The sequence below is a fragment of the Lissotriton vulgaris genome, chromosome 10, assembly GCF_964263255.1.
Source record: "Lissotriton vulgaris chromosome 10, aLisVul1.2, whole genome shotgun sequence".
NCBI lineage: Eukaryota > Metazoa > Chordata > Amphibia > Caudata > Salamandridae > Lissotriton > Lissotriton vulgaris.
In genome coordinates this window covers 132240132-132262854 of record NC_141698.1, presented here as the reverse complement: position 1 = coordinate 132262854, position 22723 = coordinate 132240132, and the positions used below count along the sequence as shown (strand labels likewise).

The 22723-nt window shown below is 41.9% G+C and overlaps 1 protein-coding gene across 1 annotated transcript in view; it reads right to left on the bottom strand.

The window, feature by feature from the left end:
- The window catches only part of GNA12 (G protein subunit alpha 12), a 181039-nt gene extending 163076 nt beyond the window's left edge, over positions 1–17963 (bottom strand). The window contains exon 1 of the mRNA XM_086940704.1: positions 16574–17963. Within this exon, the coding sequence (XP_086796830.1) occupies positions 16574–16879 (306 nt within the window). The 5' untranslated portion in view covers positions 16880–17963. The remainder of the gene's footprint in view (positions 1–16573) is intronic.
- Between the last annotated feature and the right edge of the window lie 4760 nt (positions 17964–22723).

The following is a 22723-nucleotide window of genomic DNA, read 5'->3' as shown; positions in this document are numbered from 1 at the left end:
AATTCAAGGCAATTGATCTCACATTACCTCCTTCCTGCAATGCCTTCCTCTATATCAGACAGTGAGACAAATGTATCCATTGACACGACCACAGATAACACAAGTCTAAGAAGACCCCATAAAATTATCTGCTATGCCCAACAAATAGGCAGCTCCCAACGTTTGCCCTCGTCCAATGACAGTCATGTCGCTGGTCGATCATGTCAAGTCAGGGTTGGGAGGGAGACAGGATTACGGGAGGTTGAGGGGGAAAGGGTAAGAGCAAACAGTTTCCAGGATCTCTCAAAAGGTGAAAGCCCAAAGTGTAAAGGGGACGTTTGGAATAATGGCAGATCAGAAAAACGTAATCCTCTGATATTTGAAGAAACTGCCATTACATCCGAGCAGGCATTGAGGTAGATCCGGTCGAATGGCAGATCCAGCAGCTATTATTCAGCTAGATCTGAAATCCCGGCTGGACCCAGTGAAATATGCCGCCTACGTCCTGGTGCAATTGGTCGACATATTCAGCACTGTCTGCTTTTCTTTCAGAGCAGCAACCTGCACATAAGGGGGGGATTTTTTTAAATTCCAGCTGGAGCCAAAACAAATGTCGGATTCAAAGGGACACAACTTTAAGAAACAAATATATGGAGACACTATTTGGACTCTGTTCTGTACGTACGAGTAATAACACAAATAACACTTTAAATAGCACTTACTGATTTATTTTAAATTAATTATTTTGTTTTGCTACTCATTCCAGTGTAGGGAGGAGGCGCTTTACAACTCAAAAGAATTTTCAAAAAATAAAATCATAGAACTGTATGCATCAATGCACAGGCAATCTTAAAACAATGAGGGTTACAAGATGTAGGAATTATATCTTTCATACTGGTAAGCATTTTATATTAAGACTGCATGGTGGGTAGAAGCACCAAGGATTTTAAAAAACAGCGGCTGAGGTGGTCTGTTCTAATAAGACTTAACTTACTACCCAATGGAACCCGGATGTAAAACAGTTACTTCTTTCTGGAAGGGAGAAAAAGAGTTGCCGGTCTCCTGGGGAACTGTTCACCTTATTAGTATTGTATTTTGGACTTATAAAGCGTGCAATCACCCCACGGGCATCCTGGCGCTAGACAGGGACTATGACAAGGGAGGCGGATGAAGTGATACATTATTACCAGAAATGCCCATTAAAAAACAAAACACTGCCCAGAAAGGTAAAAAAAAAAAAAATTACCAGTACAAATAAGAACAGTTCGCTCTAGTCTCAAAGAGGCTAAAACTGAGAAATAGTTGTGATGAGATTCAGAAGTTATGCATGACCGACAATCCTTGCTAAACCCATTTTTTTTTTAATCAGACTACCCCTAGACTAGTCAGGGTCCTCAGTTTATATATATACAGCCTGTACATTTTCCACCTCTGAACAATGAGTGGCCAGCATGTGCAAGTCTTAAAATTCGATCAGCCCCATAAAAAAAAAAAAAGTTAGAGTCCTGTCTGTTCCCTGTAAAGACATGGCTTTATACGGCTCACACACTGATTTTATAAGTCTACAACTACAAAAGCTGCAGAAATTAGAACCTTCTCACGGTACAGTTATTTTCCTTCCAAGAAGTGTAATATCTGCCCAAAGTCTATGAAAGTGCCTTTAATGAGTGAGTGTTGTGACGAAATACCAGATTCTTAAATAATGTTGCAGCTCCTCTTCCTACTGACCACGAGCAACACATACCATTCCAAACAAAGCTCATTAGGAATCTGCTCTATCAGCTACCCTGTGCTTCAGAGGATCTTCCTGAATGATACAACTCTCAGCTGTAATATAGCCCGTTTCCCATCAAGTCATTCAACATCATCTCACCCATGTGCCTAAACAATATGATACAAACAGGAGGTGAAAGAAGTACAAGCAAATAATCAAATCTTGCATGGATAAATAAATCACAAATGCGAGAATAGGAACACTCCTTTAACCCTTCTCTTGCAAAGCCCAGAGACTGTAGATCAGTCAGTCAATCTGAAAGACTGAACAACCACCATACTATTTAGAACCTACCTTAAAAATACTTTGTTGCATATCTTAGATTCTAAACCCATCTCGATATCTATGCAAAAATGTTAACTCGTATCATTGTTACTAATTAAGCCCTTCCTTGGCCACTTGACTAGGGATGCACTATATAAATAGCATTACCAAAGCAACACTCAAGAACATGACTTTTTTTTAATGAGGTAGTGCCACCATTCCTGCCCACGAAGGTTTACACTACTATTATTTTACTTCCGGTGATAAATGCATTTTAGTTGCAAAGAAAAAAAAACCACATACACAAATCTGTCCGCTCAATTTTACTTACTTGTTGAGATATTTAGAGCCACAGGAATCTGCTACTAGCAACAGTAACCTGTACTAGTGCCTGTTTCGCAAAATTGGTAATCTCCGCACAGGCAAGATTCACTGCTTGCAGAATTACCTACATATGAACCTAGATCTTTGACAAGGACTCGTGTAAAGAAGAAGAAAAGAAAAAAAAAAAAAAAAAAAAACCTGGCTTCATAAAACTATGATCAGATTGGACACTGGAATCATTCATACACAATTTTGTCTGTCATTCTGAATGCCAGATTATTTAAATGTGTACTGATAAAGACCAATTTTCCATTTATACCTGCAAAGACTAACCAGCTGGTCTTGCACACTGGTAAAGTCGTCAGTGAAAATGGTAGAGCAAGACTTCCCTGTACTGTGCAAAAATGTATGGATTTTAATTCAGCCGTTTTCCCATTCAACACATTTTATAATTGGGGTGGCACCATCTGATAGTCTAATACCAGAATATAAATAAAAGTACACAAGCATATCAACAGTTGCACGGTTTTGAGTGGCGTGGCTCACTGGTTGGAGGCGGCAGACCAGAGAGTAGAGTACAGCCCAGGACCATGGTTCAATTCCCAACGCGGCAGGGTCGTGGACCAGGGTCAGCGGACTCGATAATTCTCACCTCGGTCACTACTCTAACCAGGGATCACACTCGGCAACTCTGGGCATTAGCTTGCCTCATCTCCACAACGGCCCTCCACAAACGCCGGGGATGCCTGGTTTCACCATGGAGATACCCAGTAGGGACCATCTCACAGGGAAAGCCAGGACGGGTTCCCCAGCGGTCTACTGCTCAGAGATACTCCTTCGGGAGTCTATTCTAGCGCATTACAAACCCACAATTAATTAAAGTAAAATCTATACGTTTGTAAATTAAATGGCTAAGTACACTGAAAAGTCGATGATAAGACGCAGGTCCGTGTGCAGCACAAGAGCGACAAACAACCCCAAAAAATTTGAGAAAGTTAAAACAAAAAGTGATGTAGCTTATCGTAGGCAGACACCTGCTTGGATTCCTCCATGGCAATCAAATCTTATAGGAGTTTCTTCACTGCCATATATATTGATTGGTCATCCTTGACTTACGTGGAATAGTGAACAGACAAATTGTGGAGCTACTGAACAGGAAGGGAGGAAACCATGAGGAAAGTAGCTTTTTATGGGTTGCCCCAGAATATTCCACATACTTGTTCAATATGTGGCACACAATCCAAGGGCAAACGGGCAGGAGCTAGGACGGGGAACAGACAATGGGGTAGAGAGTAGAATCAGGTACTTTGAACCTGGTAGGTTACTCAAGTAGGAATTGGAGTGAAGCTTGATGGTAGCTTAGTGGGAAAAGCAACATCCAATTGATAGCCAGAAGCTTGCGATCAATGCCAGTTCCTTTCCTGACCTCAAATTGTAACAAACAGAAAAGAGTAACCACCAAGAATCAAAATTAAAGTTGTTTCGTTCTAACGATATACCAGTTATTTAAAATTATTTGAGAATTATAAACAGGTTAACGAGTACAGCATTAGCAAGCGAGCCAAGTTTGGAGAGGTCGTTAACGCTTAATTTAGATTATGTTCTCAGCCCATAACGATTGGCAAGAACGGTATCTACTTCCTGCTATTTGTGTAACTATAGACCTGCTCGGCAGATTTAGGGTAACGATCACCATTAAGGAGGCTTTATACATTTACGTTCTCCAAAAGGAACTGCAAAGCATTCAAGAGGTGAGGAGAGACCATAAGAAAACTGAAATACATATTACAGGATAATATCCGTTTAAGGACACCAAAAAGCCATGTGGTCAGGATTAACATCGAATCACTTACATGAAAAGCGACTGGGCCTGAAGTTTGGGGTTAGTCTCTACATCGCTCATAAGAGGATGTAGAAATCCTAGTCTTCCAACTTCTTACATTTTTCAAACGCTGCCCTTCTTAGTGAGTCCCGAAAGCGTAATGCATCCTATGTCTAATGTTCTAGGTGTAGTTATTTATTACACTTAAGGGACCTTTACTAAGAATTAAGATGAGCTTGCACACTGTACCAAAAAAACCACAAAAAATTTATTATAGAAATGAGTGACTGAATAGTAGACTTTCAAGCACTTAAAACATTGGTAGATCAGAAGAAAATGGTATGAAGACATCTGGTCGACCAGACCAACCACAGTTCGAAACATCTGGTAGCCAAGCAATTATCAAAAAATTGTCTCGCCTGAACTGGAAAACAGCTGTTGACAAGAGAGTCGTGGTTTGTAAGGTGAAGATATTTGAGTGAGAGTAGTTTGCTTTGAAGGGCTTTTGCCGTGTTGCTCATGCTATTAAACTCAATTATGCTGTGAACATGGAGCCAAAGTATTTCATAAAGCAGCGAGGGGCAAATGCACGCTCAACGCCTGGTGCAGAAGAGAAGTATTTCTCCAATGTTTGCAGTGCAGCGTAAATGGCCATCCTTGTGGTAGCGCCAGATACACTGACTGCACCCCTATGGGTGCACAGGCTGGATCAAGCCTTATGAAACGGCAAAGGGAACAACATTTAGCAGAACTGATGGTTCCTACTTTTCATGAGGTCATTTTCAAGGACAAGATAGAATCTAGGCTAGGATTTCCAAGCTACAACAGCTTTCTCGGTTACTTCCCGACATCAGGTGTACACCAGTCATTTCTGAACATATTAAAGACCATAAGGTCCCACAACAATTGAATGCCAGAGGCTTGTGGAGACAGCCTGGTACAAATGTTAATTCTTGGTGCATCGCTTTCAGGTCCAGTAGACTTCCTAACTGTTTTAAATCAGAGCTTATACTTCTAGTAAGTGCTTCATACTTCTAGTAGGTGCTGTACTTCTTGAGGTTTAAAGAAGTCACTGAACTCTAAACACCTTGTCAGGAGACATCTACCCACATACATGGGCTCAAAGTGCCTTTGTGGTCTCCAGGACAGTTCTAGAGTGAGGTGTGTTGGTTTAAAATACAAGTCTGCAGACTTCAATATCTTAAGATTTATTGAACCTGCTCACATGCCAGCTACAGTACCATCTCAGGCTAGGGGAACGGATAACATATCTAATAGCCCCTCTAGTGTTCACCATCTCCATATGCTCAGGAGAGCCCAGCCACTGCACAAGCAGAAATACTCTATGCTCTTCTGTAAACCAAATGCCCCACATCTGGGCATACCCAGTGCACTTAGGGCGAGAAAGCAAAAGAAACACAACTGATGGACGGAATGCAGAACAAATCAAAACATTCACCCCCAATCAAGAGATCTGGGTTAAATCCATCATTCGTTTGCTCACCATGCCACCCCAGTTTAGACCTGGTCATACGCAAATCAGTCTTGACCCTGTGCCCAATGGGAAAAGTCCAGCCCGAACTGCTAAGCCAGGTCCTCCCTGGACCGGAAACAAGTATCCTAGGAGCGGTTTCCAGGTGGCTGGTCTAAACTTGGGTGGCGTAATGGGAAAAAGAACAATGGATTTAACCCAGATCTTTTGACTGGGGGAGAATGTTTGCATGGTCAGCATTCCGTCCATCATTTTTTTTGCGGTTACACTTTTTGCCCTAAGTAGGATGGGTATGCCCAGACGTGGGTCCCTTACTCACTGTGCCACTGGGTTCAAGCTAGCCAGGCTGAAGATGGGTGATATACCCTGAAACCGGCCCCAGGATGCTCGTTTCCGGTCCAGGGGTTTCCGGGCCTGGCAGTTCGGTCTGGACTGTTCCCATGAGGCACAGGGTCAAGACTGATTTGCATATGGGTGGGTCTACACTGCATTGGCATAGTGGGCAAAAGAACGATGGATTTAACCCAGATCTTTTGACGGGGGAGAATGTTTGCATTGTCAACATTCCGTCCATCATTTGTTTGCTGTAACTTCTGTACACCTGTCATTAAAAAAAAAAGGCCCAGTACAACTTGCAAAAGCATTTAAGAACCCCTTGCCTTCCAGGAAGCCCAGTGAGAATACATAAGGAAAAAAAAAAAAAAAAAAAAAAAAAACCCCACAGGTCAACACTTAAGCAGTAGCCAAGATATACTTTTGAAATTCAGATTTAGCAACTACCTAGTTTTGACAGAACATATAAGAAGAAAAGGCCTTGCTGTTCTACTCAGGAAATCAATGTGCGAGGTACCCGTTTCTATGGGAATGTAGACGCAGAATTCATAAACGACAGCATTTGAAAACAACGATTTGGGAGATTTATTTTGCTAGAATGACCTAGTACTAAGGCGGTCTGGGGCTGCATGTATGTCGATCCCAGGTTCACAACTTGATGCAAGCTGATAATTGTAGCATTTGTTCAATTAAGTTGCAGGAACAGATCTGAAAACACTGAATTGCAGAAGGAAAGCCTAAGAAGCACAGGAGCCGGGTGCTGCACAGGTTGTTGTTCAATAATACATACACACGAGGTCTGATTATATGCGAACATGAATGTACTAACTCTTTACACACCGTTTGTGACAGGTTTAGGGCCCAGAAAAAGAATATTCGGGATAGAAAGACCAACACAGAGATTGCCATATTATTTTCAAATACTATTTTCATAGTTGCATGGCGAGATTAGTTGCACTAACAAAATAGATTAGTGGAAAATATCTGCACTCTGAATGCTGTACTGCCTGGTACAGATCACACTTGGAAGGAAGGAAAAACAGCAACATTTGCCTGCCTCCTGTGTGTTTGTGTAACTGAGGCATTACAAGTGTTCAGGGACAATGATATGAGGAACTGCAAAGGAATTCCCCTCTCCTCACCAAAGAGAAGACAAGTAGAAGGAGATGCAAGAATTCGAGAAGAACAGACACAGGCTGATTGCCACGGACACATTCCGAAGAGCCAATATCCGAATGCAGGCCTTACAGCTTTATATGAAAGGCATGGAAACTTACACTACTTTACAAAGATGCAATTATAGAGTTCTATTAACCATCCAGCAAACAATTATGAGGCTATAGACAGATAAAGATATAAGTTAGGGACTAGACTATTCGGATATGGAATGCAGACATGAGTGATATGTGCCTGGGGTTTTCCCAATGTCCGTTCTGTTTCATATTATGACAGCTGAGAGTAAAAAAATAATTACCATGATTCTGCTAGCAAGAGTTCTGGACAAATTATACATAATAAACAACTATGTTGTAAAAATGTCAAAGGTACATGTCTGCTATTTCTAGAAGCCAGGGTTTGGATCCATATCTATATACAATGCTCCCTCTTCCAGGGGTTTGTCTAACGCCCAACATTACTCAACTAAAGGACCAAACTTGCTTCAGAGAGCAGAGAGATGTCTGGCAGGTTTCCTTTTCTCCCAAGAGGGTACACTACTCAGATGGACGAAGAAACAAAATACACAAATACATAATCCCACACATTTCAGGCTCCAAAAACATTATCTATATGCCGAAGCATGATAGGACATGAAACAACTGGCCAGAGGACGCCCATGAGTAAGGGAGGTGAAAGTATTCATCATTTACAGTTAGGAGGGGAGGATATGGACATGTTCGTTTGAAACTGACATGTAGGCTCGAGACCTATAAATACGGAACGCTATGCCACAACACAGTGGAAAATTGGATATGCTCTGGGGTGGTCTGTTTAGGAGCCGTATTGTAAGGACTGTAAATACTGCTCGATTATGAAATCTTATTTCCAAGAAGTGAACACTTAACACTGGCTCAAACATAGGAAAAAAACTTTGATCTTCCAAAAATATAATACACACAGTGAGCTTTGATTCAGGGCTCTCCAGGAACTGGTTTGAAACCAGGTCAATCACATGCTCCCACGGGAGTATTTTAGTCTCACTGTCTTTCCATTGGCCGTTTGTTGTGTGTTCTTATTTTACATCTGATAAGAACGGTAACTAACCATGCATTTACTAAAACTTTGAAAAGTACAGTCGCTCATTACACAGTCAATACTTTAATACAGCTCTCCTCTTCTGCACTCCTGGTAGCTCTGCTTTCATCCCCACCCAGTGGCTTTTCTTCCCCGTCAATGCTGCCTGCTCTTGCTGAGAGTGTCCCTGGATGCGCATCTCTACCACAGTCTAGACACCGCCGGCAGCCTACTACAGCCGCACACAAGTACTGGCAAATCCAATGGAGGTCACTAGAATACGAGGCAGACCTATTGGCTTTACGAATGCTTGCTGGAATTGCAGAGCAGATCCTTTAACATGGAGATCAAGAATGGTAGTTGCTTTAGAAAGGTTTTATCACAAACATCTGCACATCCTCCACTTTTCACTTACACTGCTCCGTTTGAGGCTTGGGTTGACCGCATAATTGTCTGCAAGATCTATTATTAACAATTGTATAAAATACAGAGTGGCCTTTGCTCATCCCATTGGAATATTGTTCGCTCACCCCATGGTATTAGTTGTTTAGTTCATCATGATGTAACTTTCTATGGAGTGCTTGCATTGCTATTCACAAGGACTCCCCCCCCCCCCACATCTCAACATTACACCTTATTTTTGCACATCAAAATTCTTTCTCCTAGCTGCTTTGCATAAACAAAGAAATATTTCTGTCTTTCAATTAGGCATGTTTTAATGTTTTAGTCAGGACTCAAAATGCAAACCTGTGCCTACTCTCCATACAGCTAGAATATTTTAGAACATTTTCCAGAGAGATTGGTCTTCTGAAGCCAATTAGGCAGTGAGCCATCCAACCCAAAAAAGGTAGAGACTGGTCACCTTAAGCTTAAAATTAGAGAACACCTGATGTGTGGCTCAATGGTTAGAGCGGCAGACCCTGATGCAGAGGTCTAGACCGGGACCAGGGTTCAATTCCCCGCCTCGGCGGGTCTTGGGCTAGAAAATTCCACGGACCTGATAATTCTCACCTCGGTGCCTATTCCAATCATGGAGTCCCACTCTGCAACTCTGGGCAATAGCTTGCTTAATCTCCACAACGGCCCCCACAACGCTAAGGATGCCTGGCCTCCACCTTGGAGGTGCCCAGGAGTGGACGCCTCACAGGGAAAGCCAGGATGAGTTCCACAGCGGTATTCGTACAAGCGCCTTGAGACCTTGCGGGTGAGTAGTGCGCTATACAAGTATCAATTTACATCTAGGGTATGTCCCGCCCTGTGCATAGAATAAGACACAGAGGGGAGAAAAGTTAAGGGCTGAAAGAGCCTGTCAGCGAAATGACTTCAGACTCCATTGGTTTATCCATATGAAGGTTTAGATCACCCAAAACGAGAAAGTGGCTATATCCAAGGACCAGGGGTTCTATCGCTCATTAAGGGGTCTCAAGAAGGCGCCAGGAGGCCTATGCGATGGATGTGATGATAGAGAGCAGCGGAATCCAAGACATTCCGCTCTTTCTATAGCTCCCAGGGGCTGTTCAATCAAATTCTTGCTTAATAATAATAACCACCCAGCCCTGTTTCCAATTGGACAGTCCATCCTATGTACCTCATCCCCAAGTGGAATGGTGGCTGCAAGCTTGAAATTGGAAGGCTCAGTGACCCAGGTTACTGTTAAAAACAATAAAATCAGGTTGAAAGTCCTGACGGTCAAATACTTTCATTTCGTGCTTCTGCAGGGAGCACGTGTTAAGCAAAAAAGCAGTGAAGTCTCCTACATGCTTATCCCTTCCAGGTCCAAACTGGCAGCATGGCCAACACAGGCCACCTCTGGGAGGCTGACGGGCGCGCCAAGGGCGGGTCATCGCAGCACCTCTGTTTATATGCATGAGGACTAGAGTGCGCACTAACAGAAAATGGCACAGCTCCATGTCCCAGCACAGTAAAAATGGCAGAAAAGCTCAAGAATCCCGATTTTAGCTGCTCCTTCCTCCCAGCGAAACCAACAGATTCAAGAAACAATATTCCCATTGTATCAGGTACATGCTCAGTAAATATTTAAGATAGCAAAGTTCAAAAAAGATTACACCAGTGCAAGCAGGGTCGTGCTAGTAAAAGATAGCAAGAGGCCTACTGCAGCGCCTCTGTTTATATGCATGAGGACTAGTGTACAGTAAAAGAAAATGGAGTCGCTCCATGTGCCAGCAGAGTAAAAATTGGCAGAAATGCTTGAGAATCACGATTTTAGCTGTTCCCTCCTCCTAGCCAATCCAACAGAATCAAGAAATATTCTTCTTGAAACAGGTACACGCTCAGTAAATATTTAAAATAGCAAAGTTAAAAACAGATCAAACAGTTGAAAGCAGGGTCGTGCAAGTAAAAGATAGGGAGAGACCTGCTTCCGTGAAATTGAATGACAGGACCACAGCAATGGATGAAAATGGCCGACAAGGGGCTCCAAGTATTTATATATGTATTCAATTGCATTGTGTTTTTTTAAGTGCGTCATGGAAAAATAGCAGAAGTTGTCTCTAGGCCACACAAAGAAAAATAATCATGCTGCTGCCTAGAAGTGGCAGTCGTATGCTTGCAATTACATTTTTAAATTAATAAAAATGTAACTGCCACGCACAATTTAATTTGTCCTTACAACAGATAACAGGCACAGAAACCTCTTCCAGTTTTAATACACATCACAAAATAGGATTCTTATTAGCACGAATTTTTGCAACCTGAACACATATCTAAACATACAAGGAAGACTTAAATAGGGGGAAAGAAAAAAAAAAAAAACAGCATTGCCAAAGAAAAATATTAGTTTACCAGCCAGCTCATGCACTGAAATATCCTTATTTTTAGGTGGAAGTGGAAGCATGAAGAGACAAAACACAGTCACAGTCACAGTGCATGAGAGGTCATAGCTGAAGTGAGCTGACCCACTGGTCCAAGCTGTATCCTATAGTCGTCTGTAGTTAAAATGTAAATAACTGAACAGGGGGCACCTCTATGTACGCATTTGTTTAAAAATTATGGTATTTTATTAAATGCAGCTGGTGAAACACCTAATGCTGTATGAAGGCTACATCTAATAAACAAACCCTGGCAAAGCAAAGAGGTCTGCCCTTGGGAAGTCTACATTTTTTTTCCTTTTAGAAAAGTGCTGCTGTATAAAAGTGGCATGAATGTTTTTTTTTTTGGGGGGGGGGATGGGGCTAGTCAATGCAAAAATACATTTAACCAAATCCATGAAATAAAAGAAGTGCAACCTCACAGTCATGAGCGGAAGTCGGCTACTTTCCATGTTGAAATGCAAGGCCAAAATGCTGTCACCGACAATGAAGCGAGCTAATGAATGACCCACTTCACCATTTCGTAGGCTGTGTGGCTTAAGACAAACTTTCATTCTAGTTTTACAGACCACTGTATGAGGAGTGCTGATCAAAAGCCCATGTATGTATTTGTTATGATTTTTTGGTGAAAACATGAGGTTAGTGAAACAACGAAAGCGGTGTGTAGGCAGATCCTAAAAATATGAAGGAAGATAGTGGTTGCAAACTGTACACCCTTAATGGGAGAAAGTGAATCAGTGAGAAGCATATAAGGACTAGGAGCGCTTGTCTAACAAGGAGAAAAAAAATTAAGTTGTACCAATACTTTACACATCCATTTATAAAAGTCTTAACCACAGAAAGACTAAAACAGTTTTACAGCATGACAGTAGGTACACAGTACAGTACTGTTTTTGGATTAAAAGCAGGGCCACTGGAATTATGCAGCAGGGTCGAGTAAATTCAGCAAGAAAAGGAAAATTATGCGGCATTACTTCATCATTTTGAAATGTTTTTAACTTATTAACACTGCCTGGGCATTAGTTGCACCTCATTAGTACCAGTGTCTTTTTTGGTAATCAACTTTATTGATTTTTAGAAAACAAAGAAAGACTAGCACCGACAGCACAGTACACAGGTTTGCATGTAGGACATAATGGGGGTACTAGTAGCAAAATAATACAGTAAGCACGACAACCAATCACTTTATGTGGCGAAAGTAAGCAGTCTGTCAAAGGCAAGAGTCCATCCTCGCGGACTCCACTAACCCATTTGATCTGTCCATTTACCCCACATTTTATGGTACTTGGCTGGGCAACCCCTGGCCTCAAACAAGGGTTTCTCTTGAGCGGCGCTCCAGTCCATCACTCAGCGCCATTTAGCCATTGTGTGTGTGTGTTTGGGGGGGGGGGGGGGGGGGGGGGGGGGGGGGAAAGAGAGGGGGGAGAGAAATTAGATTGTGTCTAGGCCATGGCAATATCTTGTTTGGCCACCTTGATGGCCGTCCCCAGGAATAGTTGGTCTGCTCGGGATCTGTCCAAACAATCCATAACACAGAAGGAGGCGCATAGGGTTGGGAGGTACATGCCAGATAGGTATCAGTTTAATACCCAAATATAACAATAAGCTACAGAAAGGTGACCAGTCAACCTTTAGAAAGGGCCTTCCACTGCGCAGAAACATGTGTCACTGCATTCTTAGTAACTTTTGAACGCTTTAAGCTAAAACTATTTTTGTTAAAATCTACAGATTATGCAGCAGATCATGGGTTATGTGGCAAATACAGTAAGTCTATAATTATGCGAAAATCACGGCGGCCGCGCCATTGCATAATTCCAGTCTCCCCGATTAAAAGGATTGAGGAAAGTTGCGTTTGCAATAGGACCTGCAAGGCAGCACGGAAGCCTTTGTTTGACACACGCATGGAAGTTTATATAGACGTTTGTGAGCAGCACATTAAGAACACTACATTAGTAGGCTGTAATGTTTTATGTATTAGACGGGTTTACTTTAGCATCACCTACTTTACCTAGCATGCCAATAAAGAATTGTACAGTATTGGCACCATCAGAGCTGACTCCCATACAGCCCTGCTTCAGGGCCTACATTTAAAGACTCCACAAGAGCTAGAGGAGATATTATGTTAAGCCCTGATAAAAGCCTCGGACTTCCTGAATACAAATGCATATGTACGTATTAGTGCTGACCTTTGCAGGTGGGCTTCTGTATGGTGGCTTACTGGGTGCTGACCTTTCAGATCTGGCCCAAACCCACGTCCAACACCTCCACAACTCCAAGACTAATTTCACACAGTCCACCAGACAGCCTCCAGACTGTAGTTTGTTGTTACTAACATCCTGTGAGGACCTGGATTCAGTAACAAAAAGTTAGCTAATCATCGATCCAAGCCTACACAACTAAACAAGCCTCAAAATAATACACAAGCAGAGTAGAGTACTGGTGTACAAGTTTGTCGCCTAGGGTATTGTTTAATGTCTGGTCTTCAAAGTTTAAAGATATTTATTTAGTATCAAACTAAAGGTAAAATGATCCACCGTATTCAGTCGCTCAAAACCAAAAGAAAACGATCAACTGTTTTCAGTCACTATGTGCGCGATTGAGTGATCATGCACAAAAAGCGGAAAGCTTCATAAATACTCGATCAAGAGTAGGTCTAGTCTGTCTTATGGTGAGAAGTGCCCACATGCTACATAAATAGATTAAACAGTTGTTTCCTCAGAAGGAGGTTTGAACAAAGTCTGGAGTAAAAGATGGTGCATTGAGAACGTAATTGGGCTGTACACCTGGATCATCATCCACAAGAGAGATTACACCCATTATCAGCGAGAAGAGGGAATGCATCCTTGAAGCAGGGCACCAAGTTGGAGACTAAACCCATTGTAACGATGTTTCACCGAAACGACATTAGAAATAGGTTAACAGCTCTGGAGAAATCTGAAGTTGGTTTTAGTCAAAAGGGAACACCAGAGGATGTCTTAAGGCTGTAATAGAATCCTGTGCTTCAGGTCTGGGACAGGAAAATTGATGGAAACGACAGGGCATTTTCCTCCTGTGCAAGACCTGAGAAGTTTGACAAATTGTCAACGGAAACAGAGCCACTAAGTTCAAAACATGAACTTTAAACTGGACTGAACTAATCACCACCAGGTGTCACTGACACTTAACACCAAAGTAATAAAATGCCTAACAAAGGCGATAGGGGGTAAGGTCTTGGATGGCCCAGATATCTGAATTATTTGCCCTGAGAACAGCTTTCCTGCGTGTCTAGTTATGGCATTTCACTTGAATATCAATTTCTCCACTTTTGGCAAAACACGTGGCATCACAAGTGACACACAGGAAATCACTCACGATATGAACACAATCACATGTGGCACATCACCATAGACCGCTTGCTTGTAAAAAAGGCAGAGTTCATGTTTCAAACACTCTCCAGACCCTAGTGATATTACAGGCAAGAACTGTCGCCAATGCTAGCCACGATCAGTGCTTAAAATTGAAACATATAAGTGCAGGTACTCACCATTTATAGTCTCCCTTTGCTCCTGGGAAGTGCCAGTACTCTCCCATTAAAAATTAGGCATCTGTGCAGGTACTCTTACTTTTTTTTTTTTTTATTAAAGTGCAGGTGCTGAGTCCCTGCCCATTTAAAGCAATGGTCACGGTGGTCAGCAAAATGCATAGTGTGACTGTAAGTGGTCATGATATATGCCTGTCTTGGGCCAGCCAGCCTATGGCATACTGGTCCCGCATCATGGTCAAGTTTTATTAGCCTGATCCAACCATTACGTTACTTCTGCGAAAAGTAGTGTTTATGACGTCCAAAAAGTTTTTTTATCATGCATGTTAGGAGAATAAAAAATAAACCTCAACTACATAAAAATGTGTTTTTCTATCAGCGTATTTACCACATACAACTTTTGTATGTGTTATTTGCTGCAATAAAACTTAACATACCTTACCTTGGTGGTTATTACACACGACATGGAAACACTGCCCACATTGGATGAAAAACAAAGACAAACACCCATCCAGCCACACACCAAACAAGTCGTAGCATACTTTCCACGTAGGCAAGCACTTCAGGCATCACTTGGGGGTAGGAAGAGCAATATAAATACTGCAATACAATACTCTAAAAACAAGCGGGAGGCAATAGTCATTTCTCACTGGACTGATGATTAGAGAAAGAAAGTAGAGGAAGAAAGATAAGTAATGGCAGCTAGTCAGTGATGTGGGTCCATTTTGAAATAACAGCTGCTAAATCCAAGCAATTCCATGGGTGAGAAACTTTCTGTTCTAGCCAAATAATCCAAGATATTCTTCAGAGATGAAAGACACTGGGAAAAACATAACACATTGTCCCTGTATTTCACTATTAAATCCTTTCTGTATCCCTTTTTCTTTCTTTTTTTTAGTGCTGATCTTGTTTCACAACCACGCCTATGTGAAGCACTATATAGCATAATCGAACCACCTAGAAAGCGCTTTGGTCCTCGCAAGGCGCAGGAATGCGCTATACAAATACCGATTCAATTCGACCCCCAGGAACTCTTCCATAGACAAGAGGCTCCGAGCAAATGCCTGTTTTATAGGTCAAAAGTAACAGAGAGGCATGATAAGCTATCACATACTTCTGCAGTGATGTCATTCTATAACAATGAGTCAAAAGACAGAGAGGCTCAGCAGTAATAAGGAAGTTCATCTTGGAAAAAATGGTGAACATATAGAAGCACCAACCAGCAGGAATAACTAAGGCAACAATGTGTGACAAATCAAGCAGGCCTTTATGGTGTGCAATGGTAAAGTGAGATTAAAGGCCAGCTAGAACCTCAGAGTGCTGAACAGAACAACTCAACAATTCTCATGTATCGACTAGGTGGATTTACAACTGCTGAGAAAATACAGTTGGCTGTAGGGCTATGCAAAGAGAAGTTAAAGACTGCCTCTACAGCTTAAACATTAAAATGTCCCGTGTTTTTATGCCTTTTAGTGGATCTCTTGAAATTACAATCCAGTTGTTACAATAAATGAGCGTTTGAAGTCACATCACTCCATAGTGTGTAGGCACACGGCATTAAGGTCAAATTATAGACCTAATGTACACTGTGCTAGGGTTAGTGTAATCTATTACCTGCTCCATGGAGTAGGGAGTACATTTGATCTCAAACATGCACTCTAAATATGGCATTAATTCATATGGGTCATATATAGACTACGTTTACTTCTCATAATTGTTAATATATATTTTTTTTTCTATGATCACTTGTAGGGACCATCACAAGTTGAAAGCACAGCAGAGGTGACAGTTCAGCATAAACACATAATTCATTTTTCATGTAAACTGCTGACAACCCCTAAATGACATCCAAGCCTATATAGACCTTCCAGATTGGGCTCTCTACAACACGGCAGGAAAGGCTGGGGGCCCTTCCCTTAATCCTGCCAACTGCAAATACTGACCATCTAAAGTGATCTAAACAGAACAAGAACTGAGAAAAACAAAAATTTATAAGACATTGTACCTTGATGATGTTCTCAAAGATGGTGTCCCTGAAGTCCAGCAACGCCTTCTGGTCAAACTCTTTGCCATGAATGATCCTCATCTGCTTCAGAAAGGTAGACTTCCCACTCTCTCCGGCTCCGAGGAGAAGGATCTTGACCAGCCGCCGGACAGCACGCCTCTCCCGGGATAGCATGGCGTCAATGTCTCGGCTGCGGCGGCGGGCCTCGCGCTCAGAATCCCGGTTCCTCTCTTTACTCTCGCCCCGTTCCCGGCTAGCCTCGGCGGGCAGCAGGCAGCGGCTCAGTGTCCGGACCACAGCGGCCATGGTGACAGTTAGGACAGTCAAAAAAAATGTCAAAGTCTCAGACGCAAATCCAACAGCATGGAAACTAAACCAAGAAACAGCCACCAATGTAAGTGCAGCGGGAAACCTCCTAATATTAAGTTTGTATGTATGGACTGGAATGTGCCAACATAGTGTCAAGAAGCCCAACTAACCTGAGGTGCGGAAGCTAGAATATTAAATACAACTAAGATTAAATACCCATTGGTTGTTTATGAAAATTAAGCTCTCTCTCTTACATTCTGTATAGCAAACTTTGTCAAAGTTGGCAACAGCATCTAACGAAAAAAGAAATAGTTCGCAATCACATGACAGGGCAGGAATTTCTCCCAGTTAACTAAATACATGCATTTCTATAAACTACTACATAGGACAAGATACTAACACAATCTTTTTACTGAATTCAGATCTAGTTCCAACCTAAGCTGACCCCATGTTAAGGGTGTACCTGTTCGTCCTTATTCAACTCTTAATCAAGACACGGTCATCAAATAACATCAGACTTTTAAATGAAGATATCAACAAGTAGGGGAATATTGTATCCACCCCGCCTCAACAACTGGGGTACTGGCTCTACTTCAGTTTGAATGTGCTACAAATATTATTTAAAATAGCAAAACGTAACCTAGGAATCATGGACTTAAGTGTTATGGCTGAGGTGCAGGGCACCCTAATTTAAAGTTACTGTGCCCTGGTATAAAGTGTTCGGTAGTGTCAGTGTAACCTACCAAATAGTGAAAGTGTACTAAAGTGCAAGTTGTCTGTCCAGCTCCGACCGCCGCCGTCTCGACTAAGTAAGTCGCTGCTGATGGAGAGAGAAAAAGCCCAAAAGTCCAGCGCCGCTTCTTCATTCAGGAGGAACAAACAAGAGAAAAGTCTGTAGTCTCCAAAACCAGCCGTCGCAGAAAGTTTTTGTTTGTTTCCAATAAATCTTCGGTGGTGTCCCGCCCAGCCCTGCTACTCCTGCCGGGAATAGGGTGGAATCTAGAAGGAAAATCCGAACTCGTTTGGATCCACAAAGGGAGCGCTGGAGACATCCCTCTACCCGCCTACCGCCTGTTTCACTGAGACCAGCCCGCCCCTTAGACTTAACGGGCACGACCACAAAACAAGCCCGGAAGAACGTGAAAAGAAGTTCGAAACCAGCCCAGCCCACAAACCAATGTGCGAGGTGCAAACGTTATTGTTGAAATGACGCAGAGGTGGAGAAACTGTAAATTCAGTGGTTTAGTTCAAGCAGATTATAGCCAAACTAGGTTAAATTGAATAAAACCTCTTTATGTTACATTTTTTTTACTTTACCATATACAGTTGAACAACCGTTTTAAAATAAATACCTCACTTTTGATTAGCGTACTTGCATAAGTTAATCGAAAACGGTACATTTATATGTATTTAAAGTACGTTTTTTTTGTAAATTCATTGCTGTTTTGAGATTAAGTCTGGTTGCTCAAAGATTCTATCATTATTGTCGTCAGGTTGGAAGACAACCAGCATAATAACAAGATGGCCTCTATATCTACCCAAACAGGAGCCAGACGCGAATCATAGTTTGGAAGCAGACATCTGCACAGTACCCTCTATATTATTCCCCGGTACGTCTTATAATGTGCTGCCCATGATCTGATCTCAGATTTTTGTATTTTTCATCCAAATAGCAAACCACGGATGCATAGTTTGTAATTAGAACTATAGGATGCATTCACAATAAGCTTCAAAAAGAAAATTCCGACAAAATATTTTACTTTGTTCACTTCACATTTACACTAAGCCTACATTGTGTATGACTGTGCACTATGTTATATTCCTAGAATTTTCAATATTTTTTTCCTTTAGGTTTCAGGTTAAGCCATGACTGGAACGTTTCCCACGGGCACACCTAGTATATAAACTTTTACAAATGTGATACTTAGATGGGGGAAAAGGTGTGATTTAACATGGAGGCTTAGCTTTTTTTTCCAAATCAAACCTTCACCCCCCTGTTGTACCGCTTTGTTCGCCATAAGTTAGCAGGGTATGCTCAGACGTGAGTCCCTTGCTCACTTTGCCACTGGATTCAAGCAAGCCTGGCTGAAGATGGCTGTAATTCCAGAAACTGGTCCTAAGAAGCTTGTTTCCGGACCAGGGAAGGCATGGCTTGGCAGTTCGGGCTGGACTGTTCCTATGAGGCACAGGGTCAGACTGATTTGCATATGGCCATGTCTGAACTGGGGTGGCAGAGTGGGCTAAAGAACAGTGATGGATTAAACCCAGATCTGTTGACTGGGTGTGAGTGTTTGATTGGTTCAGATGCTCCGTCCATCACCACCCCCCTTTTGTACAGATAAAGGAGGTGCAGCAGTAGTAGGTTATTGGATCTATCTGGAGCATTTGACACGTTGATCAATCGTTCTCTGTCTTAGGCAATGGGCACAAGGCCAAAGCCCTTCTGTCCTTATTTCTTTCTAACCGCACCCAGTTAGTTAGTCTGAACAATTTTAATTCACCCGTTTTTTAACTCCCATGTGGAGTTCCGCAAGGATCCTCGCTAAGTCCGACTTTGTTTAACATCTATGTCAATGACTTAACATGAGTAATTAAATCGTTTGGGATGTGTCTCACATCATATGCTGATGACACACAATTGGTGCTCGCCGTGCATAAAAATTGGGACGCAGTTTCGGCCAGCTTTCACAGTGGCATGTTGGCCATCAGTATCTGGATGTCAAGTCACTGCCTTAAATTAAATTCAGCCAAGACAGAAGTAATGGTCATTGGAAATGTATCCCCAGGATGGTCTATGGGCTGGTGGCCAGATAATTTGGGATTACCCCCAATTCCTGTCAAGAAAGCCAGAAACTTAGGTGTAATTTTTGACAATAAATTATCTTTTAAACATCATGCTAAAGCAGTGGTCTCCTCATCCTTTTATGTCTTAAGAATGATAAAGAAAATTGTTGCCTTTTGTCCTGGCTTGTACCAGGAGAAAGTTAATTTCCGATCTGGGCATGTCTAAAGTTAACTACTGCAATAGCCTTTTAATTAATGCACAGGAAATGGTCCTTAGTAAGCTGCAGTTGGTGCAAAACGCAGCCGCTAGAATACTATCAGGTACTCCCAAGTTCAAGCCCATCTCTAAAGTGGTGCGACCTTTCCGTTGGCTGCTCATAAGAAGCAGAACGAAATGTAAAGCCCTCTGCATTGCTTACAAGCCAATTCACAATTCAGGACCGGAATGCTTGAAGAAATCCTTTCTGGCTTACACGCCCATCAGATCTCTTCGCTCAGCAGATGCCAATTTTCTGGTCGTCCCTAGAACCAAGACAATCAACTAGGGCGACAGTAGTTTCATAGTTGCCGCAATCAAACTGTGGAATTATCTTCCCTTGCAGATGAAGGCTAGTCCCACCCTGCGATCATTCAGAAAACAAATAAAAACTTGGCTTTGCAAGCAATAGGCTTTTTTTTACCAGCGTTACACCTTACCTTTTCAGTACATAGCGGTGAGACACCTACGGGTAATAGTGTGCTTTACAAGTTGTTTAAATAAATAAATAAGGTGACAACTCAACACGCGGAGGGGAAATAATTAATACCCTTGATTCCGTCTTGACAAGGGTAGTAAACGTTCTGTCACAAGAGATTGAGTTGAATCTGCTAAGGGCACTTTAAAATGTTTTTTCATCTGTTACTCAGATCTCCGTGTCCCCATTGGATTACTTTTATAGTTAAAATTTTCCATAATCTTTTGAAACTTTGAGAGGCCGTATTGGTATGCTTGTCCTACTCCCATGTCAACCTAGGCCCCGGTAGACCTGTTAGAACAGGTACAAGGGCAGAGAATCGCTTTGCCAATTTCACAGACCTAGAGTCTTGTGATTGACTATTCCCTGGTGACCTAAATCATAATTTAGTCGATGGTAATAAGGCAAAAAAGCAAAGAGGAGCAACAGTCCGAGTGGTGTCTACAGGGAAATGTAAACCAGGGATAAAACTAGCAACCTGGAAAGTTGTGGGCCTTGGGTAAAGATGGGTAATGCACAGTGGATTTTCATTTGGCAGGAACAGCATATATTATGTTTACAGGAAACCTGGGCAATTGACCCTATATTTGTAGATGGCTACCGATCATTTCAAACGGAAGCAATCTCATCCCCGTCAGGTAGAGCTAGAGGTGGTCCATTGATATTAATATCGAACACATTGTTCATCAAGCTTAAAAAGTTTGAAAGCCCACTCCCTATGTTCATTTTCTGTCATTTGAAGGAGAAAGCAGTCAGGAATTACATCTGATAATTTTTATAATAATAACTTTGGTGGGAATAAGTAATCAGTGATAGTTTTATTGGGAAAAGAGAATAATAAAATCCCCGGAGCATTGGCAAAAAAATGTATTAATATTCTGTGGGTAGGTGATTTTAATATCCAGCCATGTAAACACTCAATGGACATTGTTTGCGGTTTAGTGGACATGGCTAGCAACACAATTTATCATTCTAAACATGAATATGGCAATAGCCTAAATCGGATCCTATCCACCAGGAATTTGGAAATAATTAATAAGGTAGATCCAGACACAGGAGGTTTTGTAAAAACAGTTGACCGCTGCGAGTATGATTCTACAATAGACTTTGTGGTAGCCTCTGAACCCCTCAGAGGAATCATTCCCAAACAGACACAACATTTTCCAACTTTAGTGACCATGCAATCATTTTTTAGTAATGTTTGGGGTTGGTTATAGTACTCTGCCAACAGTAAAGGTACCAAAGCCAAATATGACCAGAAAGAATGGCTGCCAACTAACATAGGACAAAATCGATAAGGCAAAAGTAGTCCATCAGATTTTATTTAACAAGCTGGAAACGATATTAAAGTGTTTAGATTCTGATCTATACTCTGATACATTGCTACCACTTTTCCTGGAATTACTTGGTGAAATCAAACTCGCCTTGACTTGGTTTAAACTTCCTAACGAGGCCCCAGTAAACCAATGGTTTGATGACACTTTTACAAAATCCTGTTCAAAAAGTGTATAAGTCAGCCCAAAAGTCAAGGGAAAGGGGTCTGAGGGAAGCTGCCTGGGAAAATCTGGCACAGACAGCATTTACTATGAATAGTAGGGAATACTGGAAAGTGATAAACGCTCCCTTTTTAAAAAAGAACACAGAGATTACACTGGATACTCATGGCAGCAAGAATGCTTGGGTCGATCACTTTGAACATATTTTTGAGACCAAGGACGAATCCCCGAAAGATCCAATCCGTAAAGTCCCAGCCCCAATGAAGTTCTTCTTATTCAATCTGGAAAAAGTAATACATAGGCTGGGTTAGTGCTATGGTGCTAAAGCCCCAGGCCCAAATGGGGTTCCTATTGATTTTTTCTTAGAGCACCAAGATCTGTGGGCCCCACTCCTGACCAATGTATTTAATGCCATATCTAAGCTGGGCCCCTTAGCCTCCTGGAAAACTAGCATAATTGTTCCAATTTATGAAAAGGGTGACAAAGCAAAACCCCAGAACTACGGACCGATCTCCCTTTTGGATAGTACCTCAAAATTGATGGGCCGTATTATGTATTTTGCTAAATAGACTGGAAGAGTGGGCTAGGGAGAAAAACATCCTGATTCCAGCCCAGTATGGCTTCTAAGCTTTATGAAAACACTGGAATTGAGGATAAATAAGTCAAAATCCTTTGTAGTAATAGCAGGGGTAGCACACTCCAAAATAATTCCATCTTTTTATATAGGGAGCCGAAAACTAGTGGACATCTTTCCCTATTTAGGGGTATCGTTTGATAAAAATCAATCCTGGTCAAATATGGTAGAAAACAGGGCCCTAGTAATGGAG